General features: G+C 39.4%; 1 protein-coding gene across 14 annotated transcripts in view; it reads left to right on the top strand.

Annotated features, from left to right (window-relative positions):
• Positions 1-22,265, top strand: part of LOC106028986 (proline-rich protein 36-like) — a 66,699-nt gene that overhangs the window by 1,217 nt on the left and 43,217 nt on the right. For 3 of the 14 annotated variants that reach the window (XM_063254695.1, XM_063254698.1, XM_063254699.1), the window contains exon 2: positions 16,494-16,614. The exons of the other annotated variants lie outside the window; for them this stretch is intronic. Coding sequence is in view for 1 of the 3 variants with exons in the window: in XM_063254699.1 (XP_063110769.1) it covers positions 16,494-16,614 (121 nt within the window). In the remaining 2 variants the exon portion in view is untranslated. The remainder of the gene's footprint in view (positions 1-16,493; positions 16,615-22,265) is intronic. 14 annotated transcript variants of the gene reach the window in all.

The following is a 22,265-nucleotide window of genomic DNA, read 5'->3' on the forward strand; positions in this document are numbered from 1 at the left end:
CTCAATGAATCTGGTAAATGGTCTCCCGGCTTCTTCTAACTGTGGGAACTGTAGCTGCCTCACACCCTTGCTATTCTACTGGAGACTCTGGTGGTTGCTCAATTGCCCCTTGGGACAAAAAGCCTTTGCTTTAGCCGGTAGGAAATGGATTGCGGTAACATTCTTTTGCTATTTGGAAAGGCTCCATTATCAGCAAGGATGGGCTATGCAGAATAAGTGAACCACTTAATGTTGCAGATAAAATTTCAGAGGTAAAAAGGTTCGTCTGACCACCAAAGTGGAAAATTTGGATTTTTATAGATAATTTTTCTTTTGGTTTTTAACAACAGATTTTCAGTGTCTTCTGCACCACTTACAAATCAAATGGCCTGCAGAGCCCAGCGGCTCCCGCTGAGCTGCAGAGCAGCGCGTTGGGGGAGGGATTTGAGAAGACAGCTTCTGCTGCAGGTTGCGGAGAAACAATGGCGGCCTGCGGATTCCCAGACTTCCATGCACAGCTCTGTTTTCCTAGCTCAGATTTGCTGCAGTGGTCCATCCCAGAAAAAAAAAAAAAAAAAAAAAACCCGACGCTCAAAACACTTTATTTCTTGGGTATTTATAGCAAACAAATCCTCTTTAGCAAATAAAACAAATCACTTTAGCAAATAAAAACGTATATTTCAGTAAAGACAAGAGGATTAAGGATGACTTTAATGCGTCGTCCTGCAACTATAAATATATTTAACAAAAATAAGGATTAAATAACATATAATAAAGATTAACATGGCAGTATTAACATATAATAGGGACTAATAAGTAGCTCATTAAACAATTAGTAGCTCATTCAAAATATTTCACAATTTTAATAATGACAAAAATCACACTGCCGGACTGTGGTAAAGTGTACAAAATTATTTAAAATGAGGCACGGCCTTGAATTTTGTTTTCTTTACGATGTAAAACATTAGATATTTCCTCAGTAGTCTTTTTTTTATATATTTTACAAAACTTTAAATGAGAGAAGGGAGTTCATGCAATTGATTCTTTATAACTATCTTAAAGCCGTTCTGTTCTTTATATAAAGAAGGATTTTTTTTTTCCCCTCTCGGGTATAAGTAACAATAGACCTAGATCAGAAATAAATGAAACACCAGTAATCTTAAATAAGTAACTGGGAGATCAGGGAAATAACCAGTCTTGTATTTTTTGTTCTTAATTATCTCATTAGATAGCATTCAAGCTATAGAAATAAAAAAATGTTTTTCTTTGTTTACTCCTTATTTGTTACTGTTAATTTCTTTAACTTAACATCGACATACATGTATAAATACCTTAACAGATTTCATTCTGTACACAATAATATTAACAAAAAATTTTTATTTCATATTTGTGGAATTTTAATTATTTTTCTTATATATCTTACTTTTCTTCCACTGAAATGTGAATTATAGTTTATGCCAAAGGACCAAGCATACAGCAGACATACACATTTGTTAAATTAAATGAATACTTTTCTGTGCATATTTTCATTACCTAGTATCATGGTTAGTACTTTAAAGATTGTTACATTTTTATTCTGTTTATTTATTCTTTTGTTTTTTTGAGACAAGTTCTCACTATGTACTTAAAGCTGGCTTTGAACTCACTATGTAATCCAAACTAGCCTTGAATATTCAGGGATCCTCCTAACTCAGCCTCCTGAGTGCTGGGATTATAGGCTTTTGTCCTAAACCCCGATAGTATTTTAAAGATATTTGATAAAATATTTTACCATTATATAAGGTATATTTAAAATGTAGTGAATGTTTAATTTTTTAAAAAAATTATCAGGAAAAAATTAGTGGCCTTGGATGTAGCATGGCAATAGAGTGCTTGCCTAGTATGCACAAGGCCGTGAGTTCAATCCCCAGTGTCACACACACACATGCAATTGTCACAGTAAAAGACACATTGCTATTAATTCTTCTCAAAATACTGCCCCTCACTTTGAATACACTTATTCCATCATACTTGCTACTTTGTGAAGCAGATGTGGAAGTGCTGTTTTATGACTGTCTTCACAAGCTATGGTAAAGAATACAGTGAAGGATACTTCAGAGTGCCATCCAATGGAAAGGCAGGCTTATTAGGGGCTGGGGATTTAGCTCAGGGGCATAAGCACCTGCCTTGCAAGCACATGGTCGTGAGTTTGATCTCTGGTACCAATAAAAAAAAAAAAAAAAAAAAGAAAGAAAAAAGAAAAAAAACACATTATGGTGTGTCCTGATCTACCTTATTCACTGGATCTGGCATATGTGACCTCTGGCTCTGGCCTCAAAGTCAAAATTGACATGAAAAGTAAAGATATTGAAACTTCACAATACCAGAACTAAAACCACCAAAGAGGACTTCCTAAATTGCTTCAGAAAGTGCCTGCATGGGGCTGGTGCCATAGCTCAGTGGCATAGCACTGCCTGGTAAGCACAAGGTCCTGATTCCCAGTACCCCCCCCCCCCACACACAGAAGTGCTAAGAATGATGGGATACGTGTGCTTAAAATGAAAGAAATATTTGGAATGGGGGGACTAGTAGGAAGTTGAAGAAAGTAATGTTTATGTTTTTTTGTTTTGTTTTTTGAGACGGAGTCTCACCATATAGTTCAGGCTGGCCTTGAGTTCACTGTATAGCCCAAGCTGGCCCTCTGCCTCTGCTTCTTAAGTGCTGGGATTACAGGTGGCTAACACCTGGTATGCTTTTTTTTTTAAATCACAACACTAATGTAACAAACATTTGCTGAGTGTCTGTAGTGAGCCCTGGGCCATCTAACTTAGCAGGGAACAGAGAGGTAGTAACATGGTTTCTTCTTTTTGGCAGGGAAGGAAGGCGGGAGGTGGGGAGGGGGCAGGTATCAGGAACTGAACTCAGGACCTCACATTTGCCAGTCAGGTGCTATACCACTGAGCTAAATCCCCAATCTCTGGTCTCTTTTCTTTAAACTCTTTCAGTTGGGGCTGGGGATTTAGCTCAGCGGCATAAGCACCTGCCTTGCAAGCAGGCGGTCGGTGGTGAGTTCGTCCCGGTAAGGATAAAAAGTTAAAAAAAGTAAACTCTTTCAATCTATAGTAGAAGTGGCAATCCATGCCTATTATCCCAGCACTCCAGGAGGCTGAGATGGGAGGATTTGAGCCCAGTTTGGGGAATTTAGGGATTTAGTGAGACTCTTTCCCAAAGAGGGGGGGTGGTGGTTGATGTAGTGCAGTGCAAAGGTCCTGATTTCAATCTCTCTTCTCTTTCTCTCTCTCTCTCTCTCTCTCTCTCTCTCTCTCTCTCTCTCTCTCACATACAGAGACAATCTTGCAATCTAATTGATGAGTCAACATGAGACACCTTTATTTAGGTTTGAGAATGACATGTTTGTGTGTGTATAGAGGAGTTTGTTCAATCCATTCCAGGATCTGCTGACCACAATATAAGCAGGAAGCAAGAATTCTGTAACACTTTCTTTTTCTAATTCACCTCCTCTTTGTGCTTAAATGTATTCCAATCTAGATTCTGCTTCTACCACTCCTTGAAACTGAAGTCCCTCCATGTTTATTGCTGAATACACTAAACACTTTAGTTCCTGTTAACCTGTGATTGACTTTGTCACATTTATTATCTCTTACTCTCTTTCTTGAGAAATTTTTTCCCCTTGGCATCAAAAACTGTGTTCGTGGCTTCCATCCTCTCTCTATATATTTTTAAGACAAGGAGACTGAGACAGTGCTGTAATTCAGGCTGGCTTTGAGCTCACTGTGTAGTCCAGGCTGGTCTCAAACTCACAGCAGTCATTCTGCTTCAGCTTCCAGAGTGCTGGGATTACAGCTATGTGCCACCACACCCACCCTGTAACAAAGGTATTTTTGTTTCTGTTTTGTAGTCTTTTTGAGACAGGATCTCACTATGCAGTTCAGGCTAGACTGCAGTTTACTTTGTAGCCCAAACTGGTCTGGAATTTGCAGTGATCTTCCTGCCTCCACCTCCCATGTGCTGAATTTACAGGCATGTACCACCACGTCTAGCCTAACAAAGCATTTTGACTCCAGTCTGGAGTTTGGACATGAGTACAGAGACTATGAAGGCTATTTATTATATGGAAAAGAGTGACAATTTTATGAAACGACAGCACTTGTATAAAATTTATCTGACAAGTGTATAAAATGGAGGAAAAAGAGCTAGAAGCAGAAATCAATAAGGAAATTATTGTAAGAATCAAAACAGAAAGTTTCAGATCATTGTGCTTACAATGAGAATGGATAGCGAGGGATAATCAGAGTCTACTAAAAAGAAGCATCCTAGTAGTGATTGTTAAACACATGGTAAAAGAAAGAACTCAAAATGAATCCTTAATGTTTTTAGCTTGGAAGACTAAGAATGAAGCAATAGTGGTGTTGTTTATAGAATTTGGGAGGTTCAGAGAGATGTAAATCTGAGCAGGAAATGTGTGTGTTGTGGGCAAGGTGCTAACAGCAGGATGATCTAACAAGTTGGATGTAACACCATTCGAGGTGATCGCACGATTGGACCAGAAGTTTTCGAACACTGAGGATCTAACATTGGCACTGCCAGGGCTGGGGATGTGGCTCAGTGGTAGAGGTTTTGCCTTGCATGCACAAGTTCCTGGGTTCCCGTAAAATTGGCACTGCTCAAAGAAAGATCAGGACCAGAAGGTTGGAGTTACATGTGGAGGTGTACAGTCAAAATGACAATAACATAGTTATAAGGCTGGTATGTTAAGAAAATAGAATTCTCCCATTGTGACCTAGGGGCCAGGGATATAGCTCAGCAGCACAGCGCCTGCCTGGTAAGGTCTTGAGTTTGATTCCCAGTACCATAACAACAAAACAAAACCAAAAAAAAAATGTGACCCAGAATTTCAAATTGTATGACTGAATGCGAAGAAGAATAGATTTGAGGTATATTTCAGAAGTAAATTTGCCAAAATTAAGAACAGACTCAAATTAAAAACAAAGAGTTGGGTATTGGGAGAGTGCATGCTGAGTGTGCCTGAGACCCTGGGCTCAACTTCCAGGACCAAAAGAGGTGGTGGTGATGGTGATGATGATGATTATAACAATAAAAGACTACAAGAGAAAGAAGTCAGGAAAGGAAACAAAGGAGGAAATAAGGCAGAAGACCCATGTTGCAGAAACAAAGGAGAATGCCAATTAAGAATACTGTGACTGGGGCTGGGGATTTAGCTCAGCAGCATAAGCTCCTGCCTCGTAAGTGCACAGTCGTGAGTTTGATCCCTGGTACCAATAAAAAAAAAAAAAAAAAAAGAAAGAAAGAAAGAAAAGTGTACTGTGACTGGGGTTGTTTTTCTGAGGAGAGTATGGATTTAGGAGGAGGCACACGGCCCTGGCTCAATCCCTAGCACAAAGAGGAAAAGCAAAGAGTTCTGAGTAATATCAAATACTGCAAGGGAGTTGTCAGATAAGGACAGAAGAGTACTTACTTGATTTAGCAACAAGAACATCAGAGTATAACAAAGGTTTGTTATACACCTGTCTTTGTATATATACTTCCCCTGTTTTAATTACTTTCTCACTGCTGGGACAAGATACCCAACATCCATAAGTTAAAGGAGGTGTGTGTACGTTTTTCTTTTTTTTTAAACTGTCAGTGGAACTCAGGACCTTGCACCGTGTGCTTTTAAGAGTGGTATCAGGGCTGGGGATTTAGCTCAGTGGCATAAGCGCCTGCCTTGCAAGCAGGCAGTCATGAGTTCGATCCCTGGTACCGATAAAAACGAAAAAGACTAAAAAAAAAAAGAGTGGTCTCTTGCTGGGCATGGTGGCTCATGTCTGTAATCCCAGCACTTGGGAGGCTGAGGCAGGGGGATCATTGCGAGTTCGAGACCAGCCTAGGCTACAAAGTAAGCTCAAGGCCAGCCTGAACTGCACAGTGAGATCCTGTCTCAAAAAGACAAAAAAAAAAAAAAAAAAAAAAAAAGTGTGGTATCTTAGTATATGGCAAAGACGATGTACTAGGAACCTAAGATGGAAACTTTTCTGCAAAGCCAGATGACAAGTTTACCTCTCTGATGAGGCTGTAAATTCTTGTCATCTCTGCCATAGCATAGTGAAGGAGGAAGAGGGTGCGTCAGGGTAGGGGAGAATCCAGAGGCACTTCCATACAAGAGGTCCTTTGGAGTTCCCATTCAGGAGGGTGCCAGACGATCTAGACCATTCTACCCAGGCTTTGGGGGAAAACCCAAAACAAAACAAAACAAAACAAAAACTATTATTATAACTACTTATCTTCTTGCCTTTCTTCCCTACTGTTAAGAGACTTTTGAGCATTTATTTGCTTGTGTAAATCAATCATAAGAAAAGAAGAGCTAGGATGGTGGCACATGCTTCTAATTCCAGGACTCAGAAGGCTAAAGCCAGAGGTTGACTGCATGTTTGAGGCCGGCCAGCCTGGGCTACATAAAAGATTCTGTCTTAAAGACAAAAGCAGACAGAGAGAGACAGAGAAAGAGAGAGAGAGAGACAGAGAGAGAGAGAGAGAGAGAGAGAGAGAGAGGAATGGAGTGAAACAAAGACACTGAATAACTTTGACAGCGGACTCAGGTTTAGGAGAAGGTATGCAAGAACCTGTCCCTTGCAAGTGCTGAGGCCCAGCCCTTCTGTGAAATACCCAAGGCTCATGCTGGCGTGGACCAATTTGGGAGGGAAGAGGATGCATTGGGTCTATGCAGGCTGTTGCTTTGTGTCTTGGTCTTGGATTCCCCTGGAGAAGATGGTGGGTGTGAGGTGGCTTGCCTTGATGGCCCTGCCTCTCCAGGCATATCTTCAGAAAGTGAAGATGTAAACTACTCTTTCCAATATGAACTTTTAACATGGTACAACAAAAGAAAAAGAAAAAGCCCTCTTACCTCCTCCTCTGCCTGGGTGAGTGGAACTCTTCCCTTCGCACCCAGCAGGACTCCCTCTTCAGGGCTGTCTGAGGACCAGGGAGAGGACAGCAGCACTGGCCTGGGAGTAAGTTCTACATGAGAACAGGCTCTGCCCCTCTTCTAGGGCTTCCTTTGCCCTCAACCCCAGCAGAGCCAAAACCCTGAGTTTCTGTGATGCTGGATACAGGATGGGGCTGAGTGACTTGAAGAAAGGAAAGAATGAAGGGAAGGATAAGGGGGTCCAGGACTCTGTGTTGGTACCACTGGGGCAAGGTACCAAATGCCAGTGTCACAGTAGAGGCCAGACACTCGCCCTTGGTCAAACTCTAAATTTGAACCAGGAAATAGACTTGATTATGCTAACCTAATGAATTTACATTTATCTTCATTTTAGGATTCAGTTAACAATCAATATATTGAGTAAATTGGCACAGGTAATATTTAGCCCTTAACTATCTACTGAATCCCAATGATAAAAATTGGCCAAATTTTTAGCATTGGCCAAATTCCAGTGTTAAAAATATAGATGAGAGGGGCTGGGGTTTAGCTCAGCGGCATAAGCGCCTTCCTTGCAAGTGTGCAGTCATGAGTTCGATCCCTGGTACCGATAAAAACGAAAAAGACCCCCCCCCCCAAAAAAAATATATATAGATGAGAATATGACCCCACATCTAGAATTCAAGATTTGATTTAAAGATAGCAAGCTTTATCCTCAAATTCTTGTATAATACAATATTACAAAATAGCCTTTTCTGGGTATCTGATGATCCTGTGTTCATTCTGGTGACTGAGTTTTGTGTATTTGAGAAAGGATTTGAGATAAATAGTAATGAATTTGCATTTCCAAAATAAATACCTGTACTCTATAATATATAAAAACATATCACCAGCATTGGAATATAATGCTTTGAAGTCCACTGATATTCATTTACTGACCATTCTTTTGAAGAAAACATTTATACCCTAACACACATTTTAATTTGTTGTTTTGCTCTGGAACATTGAAGTAGTGGTTTATCCAAGCCTCCTGGTGAAATGTGACATTAAAATAAATAGGACAAATTATAACACTGGCCATCCTAGGAAAAAAACAAATAAATGGGATAAAATTTAGGCTCAAAGGCATCCTGAGAAGAGAAGAAAGAAAAGGAAACGGCAGACGGTAATCTCAAATTTCATGAAACTTTGTTCATAATTTGATAGCATTTCATTGACCCAGATTACCTCCACTCACAAGAATGCATATGAAAACACCACTGTCCAGGGCCCTTCCTTCCCTGCAGCGCATGGAAATTAGGTGGCAGACTGGGAAGGTTGCCATGGTGCAGTGACTCCAGGGATTTAATGGTAATCAGAGAAATTTCAGTCCCCACCCGCAACCACCCAAATGTGGGTTTCTCTGTTTTCTCTCAGGCATCTTGCTTTAATTTCGTCATGCATCATGTAGATAAACCAGGGTGAGGCTGATTTACTAGTGAGCAAAAAACATTTCATGTCTCCAGAAGTGTTTATTGGTACATTGAGTTTACTAGACATAAAACACTGGAATTACAGCTGGTCTACTTTTATGTATATATTATGTAAACAGCCAGGTTTTTTTAGATTTTGAGATAGGGTCTCATATGTAGTTCAGGCTGGTCTTGAACTCACTATGTAACCCAGGTTGGCCTTCAATTTGCAGTGATCCTCTTTCTTGCCTCAGCCTCTCAAGTGCTGGGATTACAGTGTGTGCCACCATGTCTGAAAGAATTTATTTTTAAAGTGTCTTATACAATCTGCCTCTATCTTCAAGATTTATATTTCTTTTTTTATGTTTTATTTCTCCTTTCAAATATCAAGACGTTTTTGCTCTTTGCATTTTTAATTTCATTGGTACACTTTACAGATACATAATGATAAAATTCATCATACAGAATTTGTGCCTGTACATGGTACACCTTACATCTTTTTTTCCAGTTTACATCCTCTCCCTTCATCCCCTCGTTCCCTCTTTGTTTACAGAAACTTCATTTCCATTTTTTCTCCTTTTTTTTTCTTGTCCCTTTTTTCCTCCCCCGCTTGCTCCCCATCTCATTTGAACATTTTTCAAGATTGTATTTCTCATTGGTTTTATCTCCCTGATGAGTTGCAGACATCTCAAATCCAATATACCTAAATAAAATTACTTTTCTATATTTATGCTCATCAGTATTTTACATTCTCAATTATTCTGTATTGTTTATCAGTTGTCACCATCTTTCTGATCTACAAATCTAATCTGCTATATTTGGCTGATTTTGTTGGACAGTGGATCTAGTTCAAGGGGAAGATGTGGTAGAATATTTAGGACTCTATTTACAATTTCTTCTTTAAGCATTACATGTATAAATCTAAGTCCAAGATATAGGATATTCCTCTGGAACAGGTTGGAATGATCTGGTATATCAGTGTTCCCTAAATATGCTGTAGCAGTTGTGATCTTCATTAAAATTACCAATTCTCAGGCTAGGGATTCAACTCAGTGGCACAGTGCCTGCCTGGCAAGCACTAAGTCCTGAGTTTGATACCTGGTACCAAAAAAAGAAATTCCCATTTCTTCCACTGGATAATCTGATTCAACAGATCTGATTCAGTCAATAGTATCATGTTAATTCACTATTTTGGAGACTGAACAATTAAGGCCATTGGATGTAGTTTGATTGTTTCTAATTCTTTCTTTCTTTCTTTCTTTCTTTCTTTCTTTCTTTCTTTCCTTCCTTCCTTCCTTCCTTCCTTCCTTCCTTCCTTCCTTCCTTCCTTCCTTCCTTCCTTCGACAGGGTCTTGCTATGCTACCCAGGATAGGCTAATTTGAGATGTTCTTGATTCAGTTTCCCAAATGGCTGGGATTACAGGCAGGTACCATGGACCAGCTTAGTTATATTTAAATTCTGACAACCCCTAAATAAATTGACTGAAGTTCCTCCCTTTATGCTTGTATCACACAACCCCAAATGAGGCCTAGCCTAAAAAAGCATTTTAAGGACATTTCTGGGCTGAGGATATAACTCAGTGGTAAAGTAGTTGCCTGTGAGGTACAATATCCTGGGTTCAATCCCTGGCACTGAGACAAGCAAACAAAAAAACACTTTTGTTTTCCTTTGGATTTAAAAATTAAACCTGGAGTGACAGTACATGCCTATAATCCCAGCACTCAAGGGGCTAAGGCAGGAGGATCCCCGTGAGTTCAAGGCCAGCCTGAATTACATAGTGAGACCCTATCTCAAAAAGCAAAAAAAAAAAAAAAAAAAAAAAAAATTTGATTATGCATGTGCAGAAGACTTAGAAAAAACAAAAACTGTTTTTTTTTTTCCTCTGCCCAGCCTAAGAGATCATTTAGCAAATGTTTCTCTATTTCCTATGGACTTAACCACTGATTATGCATATGGAGAAGAGAAAGGCTTAGGAAAGGCTACAGGTTTTTTCATTCATCTGCTTATACGAAGAGCAATCTGTCATTTTAGTATACAGATTATAAGAGATTTAGAGGTTAGCTCAAGATAGCATAACCCAAAGTAAGCCCCTTCATTGTAAGAGTGTCCTTGGACTTAATATATTTTAAAAAATAAGCCCACAGCTAGTATTTTTAATGATTTCAGTATTTTTAGGTATGTAAGAGTGTCTTCACTCTCAGCCCCATGTTACTAGGCAACGTATCCAGTTGCTAGGAGACAGACTAGCAAGGTCGAGGGTACTTCAGATTCCTGTTATCACTTTTCATATACAGGACTGTACCCTAGAGAATTTTACAGCTTTAGAGAAAAGAGGGGAAGAATTAATAGCATATAAAAATGATAGGAAAAAAGACAAGGTTTGGAGAATCAGGCAATAAATTGCAAAATGGCAAGGTATTTGAGAAAAAGTGTTTGAACTTCGGCAAAGAAAGGCCATTATGCAATTTCCTTCAATGAGTCATGGTAAAACCTTGAATTGGCAGTGCTGAGTTTCATATTCTCCATGCTTCTACCTTTTTAAAAAACCAGAGTAGCATGCATTATTTAAAATTCCAATCAGTTTTACAACACTGTTTCCTTCCATTTGTCCCTCAGAATAGTAAAAAGTGGCAATACCAAAAGGAAAGTTAGAATATAGGCATTCTTCTGGGAATTTCGAAGAAAAATGTTTATAAGAAATATGCATTTCTGTACAAACTTTTAAAAATCTCATATAATAGGAAGAAAGAAGGAGCTGTTGTGCTGTACCTGGAGGACTATGTCATATCTGAAATAAGAAACCAGACTCCAGATTCATTGTATGCGTGTGAAAGGTTGAGTCTTTGTGTCTTTGTGTCACTGTGGTATTTACTGTTGCTAGTAACCAGGAAGCAGCTCCCCAGCGATTGTTGCTAGGTCCTGCTTACCTGTTTTTGCCTGAAACCTTAGTCGGTGAGCTGCCAGAGATAAAAATTGCTGCAAAAAAAAATCCAGTTCCCGTTATCTCCAGTGGTTTTATAGCATGCAGTTTATTTTGTATTCTGTGAAAATTAGTGTAAAATGGAGGCTTCTATCAGGAGCTCAGCTTCCTCGTGAATGCCAGCTCTCTCAATAGGATCACTAACAAGACCTTGAAGAACAGTTTCATTAAGATTTACATTCTGATGTCACCAGCTTTAAATGCATAATAAAGAATCTAAGACAAGGAACACAGCAAAAATTTCTGCAGATTCACATGACTTCCAGGTTCCAACCAGGATGGTGCCCTAAACGTTACTGACAACTTTAGATCCCCTTAAATGTTCATAGTAGCCATAGCACGAATGGTAGTACCACCCATGCATAGTGGTGCACAACTATAATCCCAACACTGGGAGACTGAGGCAGTAGGATCAAAAGTTTGAGGCCAGCCTGGGTATTTTAGCAATTTAGGAAGACTCTGTGTCAAAATATTAAAAAAAAAAAAAAAAAAAAAAAAAAAAACCACGTGTGGGTATCATTTCCAAATACAACTCCAGAAAATTCTGATTAAAGATCCACATCAACCTAATTCCCAGAAACCACTAACATCATCTTTCAAAATTAGACAACAAATCAATACAACCCACTTACTCAGAGGCATCCTGAATAAATTCAAATGGTATACTGTGTTTCCTGTGTGTCTCCCCAGAGGTAGATGACCACAGCTCTGAAGTTGGAAACAAGTGAAAATCAGACTGAGATTTGGAAAAGACTGCTGTTGAGATGGCATAATCTAAGTCAGCCACCTAGGTCAGGCTCTAGAACAAGTTCTGATTGTTGTGAATATTATGAGTCCCTAAAAAAAGCTAAGTACTTTATATTTACCAATTCAGACCTCAAATTTATCCTAGTTTAGTGGTAGAACACTTGCTTAGCATGTACAAAGTCCTGGATTTGATCTTCAGCACCACAAGAGAAAAAAAAAAATCTAGGAGGCAGGATAGGATAATATTCATTGTTTTAAGGTCACTTATAGCTTGTAAATAGCAAAATGAACATTTAAACTTGGCTGTATCTGGCTTCAGCATTTGCCTCTCAGCCCTTATTCTATGTGTTTTAACAGAAATTGTGTAGTGTAGTGTATGACAGTGAAGAGCATAGGCTCTGGAGGCCTTCTGTCCCCTTATAGGACCAGATGGCCTTGCTAAAAGGACTTTATCAGGACAGTCCTCCAAAAGCCAGCAATTTTATATCACTGAATTTCCCCACATTTAGGTTATTCGATCTATCATTATAGTGCATGGGGTCTTTAGGTGGATAGTTCCATTTGAGCTCTGTAACCCTAGTCCACAACCTAAAAGTTCTTCATATCAGGAAAAGACTTGACCCCTAGTATTACTCTGTATCCATCTGATCTCTACTTTCCTTAGCAAATAAGAACACATCGTTTTAGGAGAAACATGCAGTCTAATTCTACTTTATAAAAGAATATTTCTTTTAAGTATGTTTGGGAAAACCACAGCATTTTCTATTATGCAGATCTTGGTTCAGTGCATTGGAGATACACTGTATCAAATTCTCCATTTTGAAGCCTCTCTTGGTGGCCTAGGCTGGTAATCCCAGCACCTGGGAGGTTAGGCAGGAAGAAGGATGGTTGAGAGTTTGAAGCCAGCCTGGGTTATGCAGCAAGACCCTATCTCAAAGAAAAAGAAAAATCTTCATTTCAGAATAAAATATTCACTTTCCTTTATATAATCAAAAAGTTCATTGATTTGATATTCTATTTTTTAATTTTGTTTTTTGTACCAGAAGTTGAACTCACAACCTTACACTTGCTAGGCAAGTGCTGTGCCACTGAGCTATATCCCTGTCCCCTGAATTGATATTCTTAAGACAACATTTCAAAACAAACATTTGACACTTTTTAAAATTTTAAAAACTTTCCTTCTTGCACGCACTCTGCACAGGAAACATGAAATAATCATGCAGATGCTGTGTTGGAATTTGGTTCTAAAAGATTCTTTTTTTTTTTTTTTTTTTGCACTGGGATCAACCTCACAATCTCATGCTTGCCAGGCAGGTGCTTGCCCCTAATTCTAAAAGATCCTTTAAAAAGAAAGAAAAGAGTCTCACTGTGCTTATTCTGCTGGCTCCAAACTCTGTGATCCTCTTCCTTCAGCCTGCCAAGTGCTGGAATTATAGGCCTACACCACCACACTAGCTGGCTATAAGAGTTTTTGAGAACTGACTTATATGTGTCTATGTATCTATTCCCAAATGTGTTCAGTGACATGACATTTGAAATTGGCCTTCATGGGAAAATTTATACCATGGAAATTAGCAAATTCTACAAATTAGGCCTCTTTCTCCCTGTCTCAGTGCCATGTGTTTAATTTCATTTGTCATAAAATCACTAGGAACAGAGTGAGACATAGTCTCAAAAAAACCCTGAAGAGCTGTTCTTTATTTTTTTAAGAGAGTTGTTATTTTTTTTCATTTTAAGGAAAATAAAACCCAACAATATAAAACAGGATAAAGCCAATCAAAAGAAAGCAGTGAAAGTGATACAGAACCTCAAAACAGGATAATAGGTTATCAACAATGGCTACCATAATATATCTTGCTATTTTCACAATTGTTGTCCATTCCCTTAGACATAGTAAAATCAAACAAACAAAACAGAATAAAGTCAATCAAACAGAGCATTGAATAGAGCAAAACAATAAATTGGAACAAAACAAAACAGTGAGAACAACATTTCAAAAACATAACAGAAGGAAATCCCCTGTATTTGCCATACTGTCTACTGTTATCCTCCCAATATGTGCTTAGACTACCAGTCTCAGTCCTGCAAAGTCAGTTGAACAATATAAGCATTTAGATGTCTTTGTACCTCAGTTGCTATCAACTCAGCCTGTCCTCCAAACCAAACCTGGTTGCTTCCAGGTGTGTGTCGGGGGAGGTGTTGATTCTCAGCCCATGTACCGGGACAGTTGTTCTTAAAAAGCAGTATTGTCACCCTGGGCATGGTAGCACACACCTTTTATCCCAGCGCTAGAGAGGCTGAGGTAGGAGAATGGCTGCAAATTCAAAGACAGGTTGTACTACATAGTGAGACCCTATTAGACCCTATTTCCAAAAATCAGTCAGTCAGGTTGATCAATGGTGTAACCTCACTGAAGTGAAACGTTATCCTGGTATCACCTATTGCTGATTTCATGTATCATTTTTTAAGGAAGGAAAGATTTATTCAGCTCCGTTTGTTTCAGTCTATATTGGCTGGCTCCAAGGCAGGATGGCATGGCAGAGGGGCAACAGTTCATGGCAGTGGAGGACAGCAAAAGCAACAAGAATAGAAAAACTTTCATATATCATAAACAAAAGGAGTCATTTGCTCAGTGATGTGTGCTATTACAAACTTTATTAAGTGAGGCCAAACAGCATGGACGCTTAAGCACAAGGTTTAGTACGACTACATGCTATAACAAATGAACTTTGAACACACTATGCTAAGTGAAAAAAGCAAGACACAAAAGACTACCTATTACGATTCCATTTAAATAAAATACTCACAAAAGACAAATCCATAGAGATACACAGTAGGTTATGGTTGCCTGGTGCTAGCAGAGAGGGGCATAAAATGGGTGGGGCTGGATGTGGTACTAGAGAGGTCGATGAAAGAGGGTCAAATGCTTAAGTCCAGCCTGAGCAACCTGGTGGGACCCTGTCTCAAAATAAAACATAAAAAGGGCTGAAGACGTAGCTCAGTGCTTCCAGGGTTCAATCTCTACTGGAGGGGGAAAAAAGGGGGGGTAGGTAAGTGGAGAATGGTAATAGGTATGGATGCAGGATTTCTTTATGGCATAATGAAGATGATCTAAAACTGACTGAGATAATGGCTGTCCAATATTGTGAGTATACTATCAACAGTTCAATTGGGTACTTTATGTGAATAAATTTATGGTATGTTAATTCTATCTAAATAGCACTCTGTGTCTGTGTGTCTGTATGTATATGTGTGTGTGTTACTAAGAATTGAACCCAGGGCCTTCACATGAAGGTAAATCCTCTGCTTTTAAAAATTTTCAGTATAATTTTATTTTGTGATAGGATTTCACTAAGCTGCTCAGTTGCCCAGGCTTCAAATTGTGATCTTCCTGCCTTAGTCTCCCAGAGTGTTATACGTATAGTCATGTGCTATTATGCTTGGCAACAGGGCTACTTTTTAAATTTTCTTTTCCTTTTGCTTTTTGAGACAGAGCCTCACTACACATAGTCTACGCTGGCCTTGAATTCACTATGTAGGGGCTGGGGATTTAGCTCAGCGGCATAAGCACCTGCCTTGCAAGCAGGCAGTCGTGAGTTCGATCCCTGGTACCGTTAAAAAAGGAAAAAGACAAAAAAAAAAAAAAAAAAAAAAAAAAGAATTCACTATGTAGGTCTCAAATTTGTGGGGATCTTCCTGCCTCAGCCTCCTGAATGCTGGGATTACAGGTATGTGGCACCATTCCTGGCATGAATACCTTTTCTTTTTTTAAAGAAAAGAAAAACATAAAGATGGCCACAAAAATTATCTCCTAGTTCTGTTATTATATTTCAGTTCTGTTCACTGAAGAGATCCAGAAGTAATGACATTAACCATAAAAAACTCCATGAATGCAAATTTTTTTTTATTTTAAAGAGGATAAAACTAAGGAAAATAAAATAAAATAAAATGAACTTTGAAAACTAGTATAAGTGGGCTGGGGATTTAGCTCAGCGGCATAAGCGCCTGCCTTGCAAGCAGGCAGTCATGAGTTCGATCCCTGGTACCGATAAAAAACGAAAAAGACCAAAACAAAACAAAACAAAAAACCAGTATAAGTGATACAGGACTTTAGAAGTTTACAAAGTCAGTAATAGTTATCATAATGTCTTTTCTTGTCTTTGAAATAGCTACAGATACCTTCAGACATAGTAAAAATCGAACAGAACAGAACAGAACAGAAACAATAAAAAACAAAACAATGAATGCAATAAAGGACTTCAAAATAAGCTAATAGTAAATCCAAAGTGGCTATCAGACATATGTCTTGCTATCTTTCAAAAAGCTGCTCATGCCATCAGATTTACCATAATCAAACAAAACAAAAGAGAATAAAACCCAACCCAAGAAAAAAAATGAACATGATATGGTTTCTAGGCGGGGATCATCTCCTGGTGAGTCGTGGTTCTCTCTACGCAGTCAGCGAAAGTCACGGAGAGAGGCCTGGGCCTGGATGTCCCCTCTCCAGAAGCGGCCCACGCACGGCGCTGGTTTCCAGGTGAGGATCACTTTGGAAGATTCTCAAGTCCCAAACAAAGACACATGTGTGCCAGGTTCTTCAGCACGACCTGCAGTAACCTTTCTTCACTCCGAGCTCACAAAGTCCACCCTTATGGACTGCATCCCCTACACCCACCGTAACAGAGTGCGAATATTGCGAATTTTAGAAACTACTGTGTTTGTAACACTCAAAGTGACACAAGCCTGTAATCCCAGCATTTGGAATGCTGAGGCAGGACAATCAAGAGTCGGGGGCCAGTCTGGATTATCTGGCAACATTTTGTCTAAAAACAAATAAACGAGCAATAAAAATTATTTCTAAATATTTAGGAGGTCAGGAGTCTCAGGATGGAATGTGATAAAAAGACTGTAATTGTATTACAAATATAGGAAACCACCTTACTGAAGAGGGTGGGGAGAAAAGGCTCTCACCTAAAGGATGGTAAAAAGGGGGGGCATCAGCAAATTGAAAGGCACAGGAAACTGCAAGAGCACTGCATTGTAATCAGTGAGTCTGTTTCCCGTGAGGACGCTGGCTAGCAGTTCTAAAACCACTAAACGTGTAATGGATTTGAACAAATCGAGTAAATAGTTAGCGGAGGGCAGAGGCCAGGTTTCTTTCTTAGTACTGGAGTGGGAAGTTACAAACAAGCAAGAGGAAAAAGCTAAAATAACCCATGTGCTAGTGAATTAGAATTGGAGGTATGAAGCCATGGTTAGCTTAAAATACAAATGCAATGGTTATATAGAGAAATATTTTAGATACGTATATTTTCTTTCTCTGTCAACTAAGAGTGCCGAGAAGCAGTGATGCCCCATTAGCAAAACATTTACTGGTTTCTTGTACCGTTCTCCAACAAAAGATAAGCCAGGCATAGTTGTATGTGCCTTGAATCCCAGCTATTTAGGAGGCTGAGGCAGGAAGACCACTCATTTGTACAACTTACGTTAGCAAGACCCTGTCTCAAAATATAAAAGACCTGGGGAGGCAGCTCAGTGTGAAGCTCTTAGTCCAATCTTCAGTACCACAAAAAAGAAAAAAAGCTGGGTATGATGGTGCATGTCTATGATCCCAGCATTCCAGCACTCAGGAATCTGAGGCAGAAGGATTTCTGTGAGTTCAAGTCTATCCTGGAATACATAGAGAGACCCTGTTTCAAAAAACAAAAAGCATAAAAAGGGAAAGAAAATGAAACCAGGTTCCTTATAGAAATATCTGATTCTAGAGCTTGTTCAAGAAAAATACAAGATGATTCTGGAACATCTTGTGCTTTAAAATAAAGAAGCGCTCAGTAAAACCACAATGAAGCTGGGCATGGCGGCACATGGCTGTAATCCTAACACTCGAGAGGCTGAGGCAGGAGGATTGCCACAAATTTGAATTCGAGACCAGTCTGGGCTACAAAGTGAGTTCGAGCCTGCCTTAACTAACTAGAAAAACCTTGCCTCAAACAAACAAACAAACATCACACTAATAGGTATAGGTCAAAGGAATATAAGGGCCACCTGAAAGACTCAGTGGTCAGTGTCAGAACAAGTAAATTATGTAGCACTAGATTAAAGCCCTGGCTGTAAAGCATGTATCAATGAGTCCACATTAATATAAATCAATAACTGAACAAATTAATAGGGCCAAATGGAGAAGCCTCCCATGCAGAACATTTCCAAGTAATACATGCAGATAGTCCTCCCTCAAGTAGATGGAACATACTTTACCACCTCTTGAGTGTGGGCTGTGCATAATGACTTGCTTCTAAAGAGTACAGTATAAAAACAGGTATGGGGGGCAAAAGTAATTTTACAGTGGAAAGTCTGAGAAGCACTACCTCAGCCATGTGATAAAGGTTAGCACTGGGGCTGGGGATTTAGTTCAGCGGCATAAGCGCCTGCCTTGCAAGCAGGCAGTCGTGAGTTCGATCCCCAGTACCAATTAAAAATAAATAAATAAATAAATAAAGGTTAGCATCATCAGTGTCAAGTTATGTTAATAGCTCGTACCTCTGGGTACAATAGGATAAGATTTGAACTTTACCTCTCTGATCGTCCTGTCCTATACCCATCGCTCTCAGTGTAGTAAACAGAAAACATTAGACAAATCCCAACTGATGGACATTTTACAAAATATATGCCTGTAATCCCAGCACTTGGGAGATTGAGGCTAGAGGATTCCTGTGAGTTCAAGGCCATTTTGGAGTACACACTGTTTTGGTTTTGGGGTGTTTTTTTTTTTTTTTTTGTCTTTTTGAGACAGAATCTTGCTATGCAGTTCAGGCTGGCCTTGGGCTATACACTGACTTTTAAAACCAGTCTGAACTATAAAAAATAAAATAAAATAAAACCAGTCTGAACTGAAAATCCTGTCCAAAAAAAAAAAAAAATCTGATTGAACTCCTTAAAACTGTCCAGATCATCATAAATAAGGAAAATCTGAGAAATCATCATAGCCAACAGAAGCCTAAAGAGACATGGCGACTCACTATCATGTGAAATCATGGTGGGATCCTTGAACAGGAAAAATACATTAAATTAAAAACTAAGGAAATATGGGCTGGGGATACAGCTCAGGGGCACAGTGCCTGCCAGGCAAGTGTGAGGTCCTGAGTTCAATTCCCAGTACCAAAAAAAAAAAAAAAAAAAAAAAAGCACTAACAAAATATGAGTGAAGTACGGCCTTCATACAGATGTGGTGAGTACCTATAGGAGCAGCGTTTTGGAGGTTGAGGTAGGAGGATCGCTTGAGCCTAGACGTTCAAGGTGGGCTGGCAACATAATGAAATCTTAGCTCAAATAAAGGCAACAGCAAACCCCAACTGTCTAGGTGTGGTGACTCACGTGTGTAATTCCAGAACTCAAAGGCTGAAGTGGGAAGATTTAAGTTTGAACCCAGCCTGGGGAACTTAGTGATTAGAGAAACTCTGTATCTGAGTAAGAAATGAAAAAGGGCTGGGAATGTAGCTCAGTGTAAAGACCTTGGGCTCAATTCTCAGTACTTAAAAAAAAAAAGAAAGAAAGAAGAATTTTTATTTTATTTTATTTTTTTTTGTCTTTTTGAGACAGGGTCTTGCTATGTAGTTCAGGCTGACCTTGAGCTCACTTTGTAGCCTAGGCTGGTCTCAACTCACAAGGATCTTCCTGCCTCAGCCTCCCAAGTGCTGGGATCACAGGCATGAGCCACCACGCCTGGCTAAGAATTTTTAATTAATAGTGTATTAATATTGGTTCATTAATTGGGAAAAATGTATCATACTCATGTAAAATACTAAGAATATGGGAAACAGCATGGGTATGTAGAATTTCTCTGTCCTATTTGTAATTTTTCTGTAAATCTAAAAACTACTGTACAACAACAAAAGTTGTTTTAAAAGCTATTTCCTATTAGTAAGAATCTAGAAACTTCATGTGGTAGTGCATGCTTTTAATCCCAGGTCCTTAAGAAGGTGAAACAAGAGGATCATAAATTTAAGGTCAGCCTGGGCAATTTTGTGAGACCTTGTCTCAGTCAATAATCAGTAAGTAACTGGCTGATAATGTAACTGAGTGCTCCCTAGGCTCACTCCAGTACTAGGGTAGTGCTCCCTAGTACTGGAGAAATGGCTAATCCTTGACCTGAAGCATAAAATGAACGTGAGCCTAGTACTTATTGTTATGCTAGGAAGCAAGAAGATTACCCAAAATTCACTGAGATTGTGTCAAAAGAACACAGGAACCAACTTGAAGAAGCTCCTATTGCTGAGAAAATACATAATTATAAGCATTCAAAAGAACATTCATGACTAACCAGGCATGGAGGTACACACCTGTAATCCTAGTGCTGGGGAGGCTGAAGCAGAAGGATTGCAGGTTCAAAGGCAGTCTGTAGTCTTCAAAACATTAGTGTTTGTGATGATCTTGAAAGAATGATAACAGTTTTAAAAAGTTCAGTTACTGAAAATGATAGAAACTTATTGGTCATATTGTTAAAATTATGGACTCATAATGAGACTTTTACAGAGAAAAAAGAGTCATGGTTGTAGCTCAGTGGCAGAGCACTTGTATGCATGACTGTTGAGAAGACTGCGAGTTTGAACCGAGCAAGCCTGGGCAACTGAGTGACTCTACTCAGTAACAGTGTGCCTCAAAATAGGAAATAGAAGCAGGGGTGGGGGGTGTTTTAGCTCAGCGGTGTAAGCGCCTGCCTGGCAAGCGCAAGATCGTGAGTTTGATCCCCAGTACCAAAAAAGAAAGAAAAAAATTAAAAAGGACTGGGGATGTAGTTTGGTATAAAGGCCTTGGGTTTAATCCCTAGTTTGAGAGAGAGAGACAGAGACAGAGAGACAGAGAGAGAGAGAGAGAGGAGGTGGAGGAAGGAGAGGGGAAGAAATAGATAAAGTGCTATAAAATGTTGATTATTTGTGAATCTAAACGATGACTGTCTATATTGTGTCCCTCTCTACATTTTTTTAAAATAGTAAAACTAATTTTTATTTAGTGCACTGCAGTTTAAAACATTGAAAACTAAGTGTTTTGTTTCTCTGGAAAAAACCAAATCCATATCATGAGTAGTTTCCACGCTGATTGTCTTCTTCCTTCCACCTGGAGTACCAGAGAGAGACAGCAGTTTTTTCTTTTCTTTCCTCTTTTGCAGCGCTGGTGATGGAACTCAGTGCCTCACCTCAGAAAGTGCAGCACACTGAGCTGCACGGCCAGTGGGGGGAATCTTTCTGTGCCTCTGAGAACGATCCCACTCCTACCCATTTACTCCCTTTCTGCTTCCAAACTCCTGAGATCTGGAGTTAATGTGATGTTGCTTCCGCTGTCACTTTTCTCTGGACGTATCAATCCTTTCCCTCCTGAGGGGATTGTACAGTGGGGAAAGTGAGCCCTCCTGGGGCTGTGCCTCTGGTGACCCCTTTCCCTCCCTCACAAGTGGGGTACAGGGGTGAGTCTGGGGTCATAACTTGTTCCTGTTTCATTCTTCCACGCAGCACACAGCTTTCCTCTCCTGGCTAGTTCACCAAATTATGTTACTGGGTTATAAAGTGCTAGAGTCTCCTTTTAGAGGCAGTTTCTAGATTTTTTTTTTTCTCCTGAATTGGTTGAGACAAACACAAACAACAACAAAGTATATTAAAGGTAGGAAAAGAAACACTGCAAAATGAATTTGGGTCAAGTAACTGTGTTTGTCACCAAATTATGGGTTGAATTGTGTCTCTCAAAATTGGTTTTCAAATCCTATCTCCTAGTGCTCAGACTTACAGAAATAATCAAGGGAGGATGAAGACATTAGGTGGACCCTAATTCCATAGGACTGGTGTCCTCATTAAAAGGGCAAAGTTGGACATATTTACCCAGAAGATGATATGAACAGATACTGGAAGAAGACAGACGGAGAGGGGAAGTGGCAGGGGAGGAAAATGGGGAAAAACAATCAAGCTATATCATGTGCAAGTACAAATTCTCCATGATGAATGTGATCATTATGTATACCTAAAATATGCCAATAAAATCTAACTTAAAAAAAGAAGACAGCCATCTGAAAGCATGTCTGCCCTCACAAGGAATGAGCCCCACTAATACCTTGATTTCAGACTTACAGACTCCAAAAGAGGGAGACAGTTTCTCTCATTCAAGGTACTCAGCTTGTGGTATTTTGTTATAGCAACTGTATCC

Source organism: Cavia porcellus, unplaced genomic scaffold (genome assembly GCF_034190915.1).
Source record: "Cavia porcellus strain 051 isolate PalLab524CR breed Dunkin Hartley unplaced genomic scaffold, mCavPor4.1 scaffold_8, whole genome shotgun sequence".
Taxonomy (NCBI): Eukaryota; Metazoa; Chordata; class Mammalia; order Rodentia; family Caviidae; genus Cavia; species Cavia porcellus.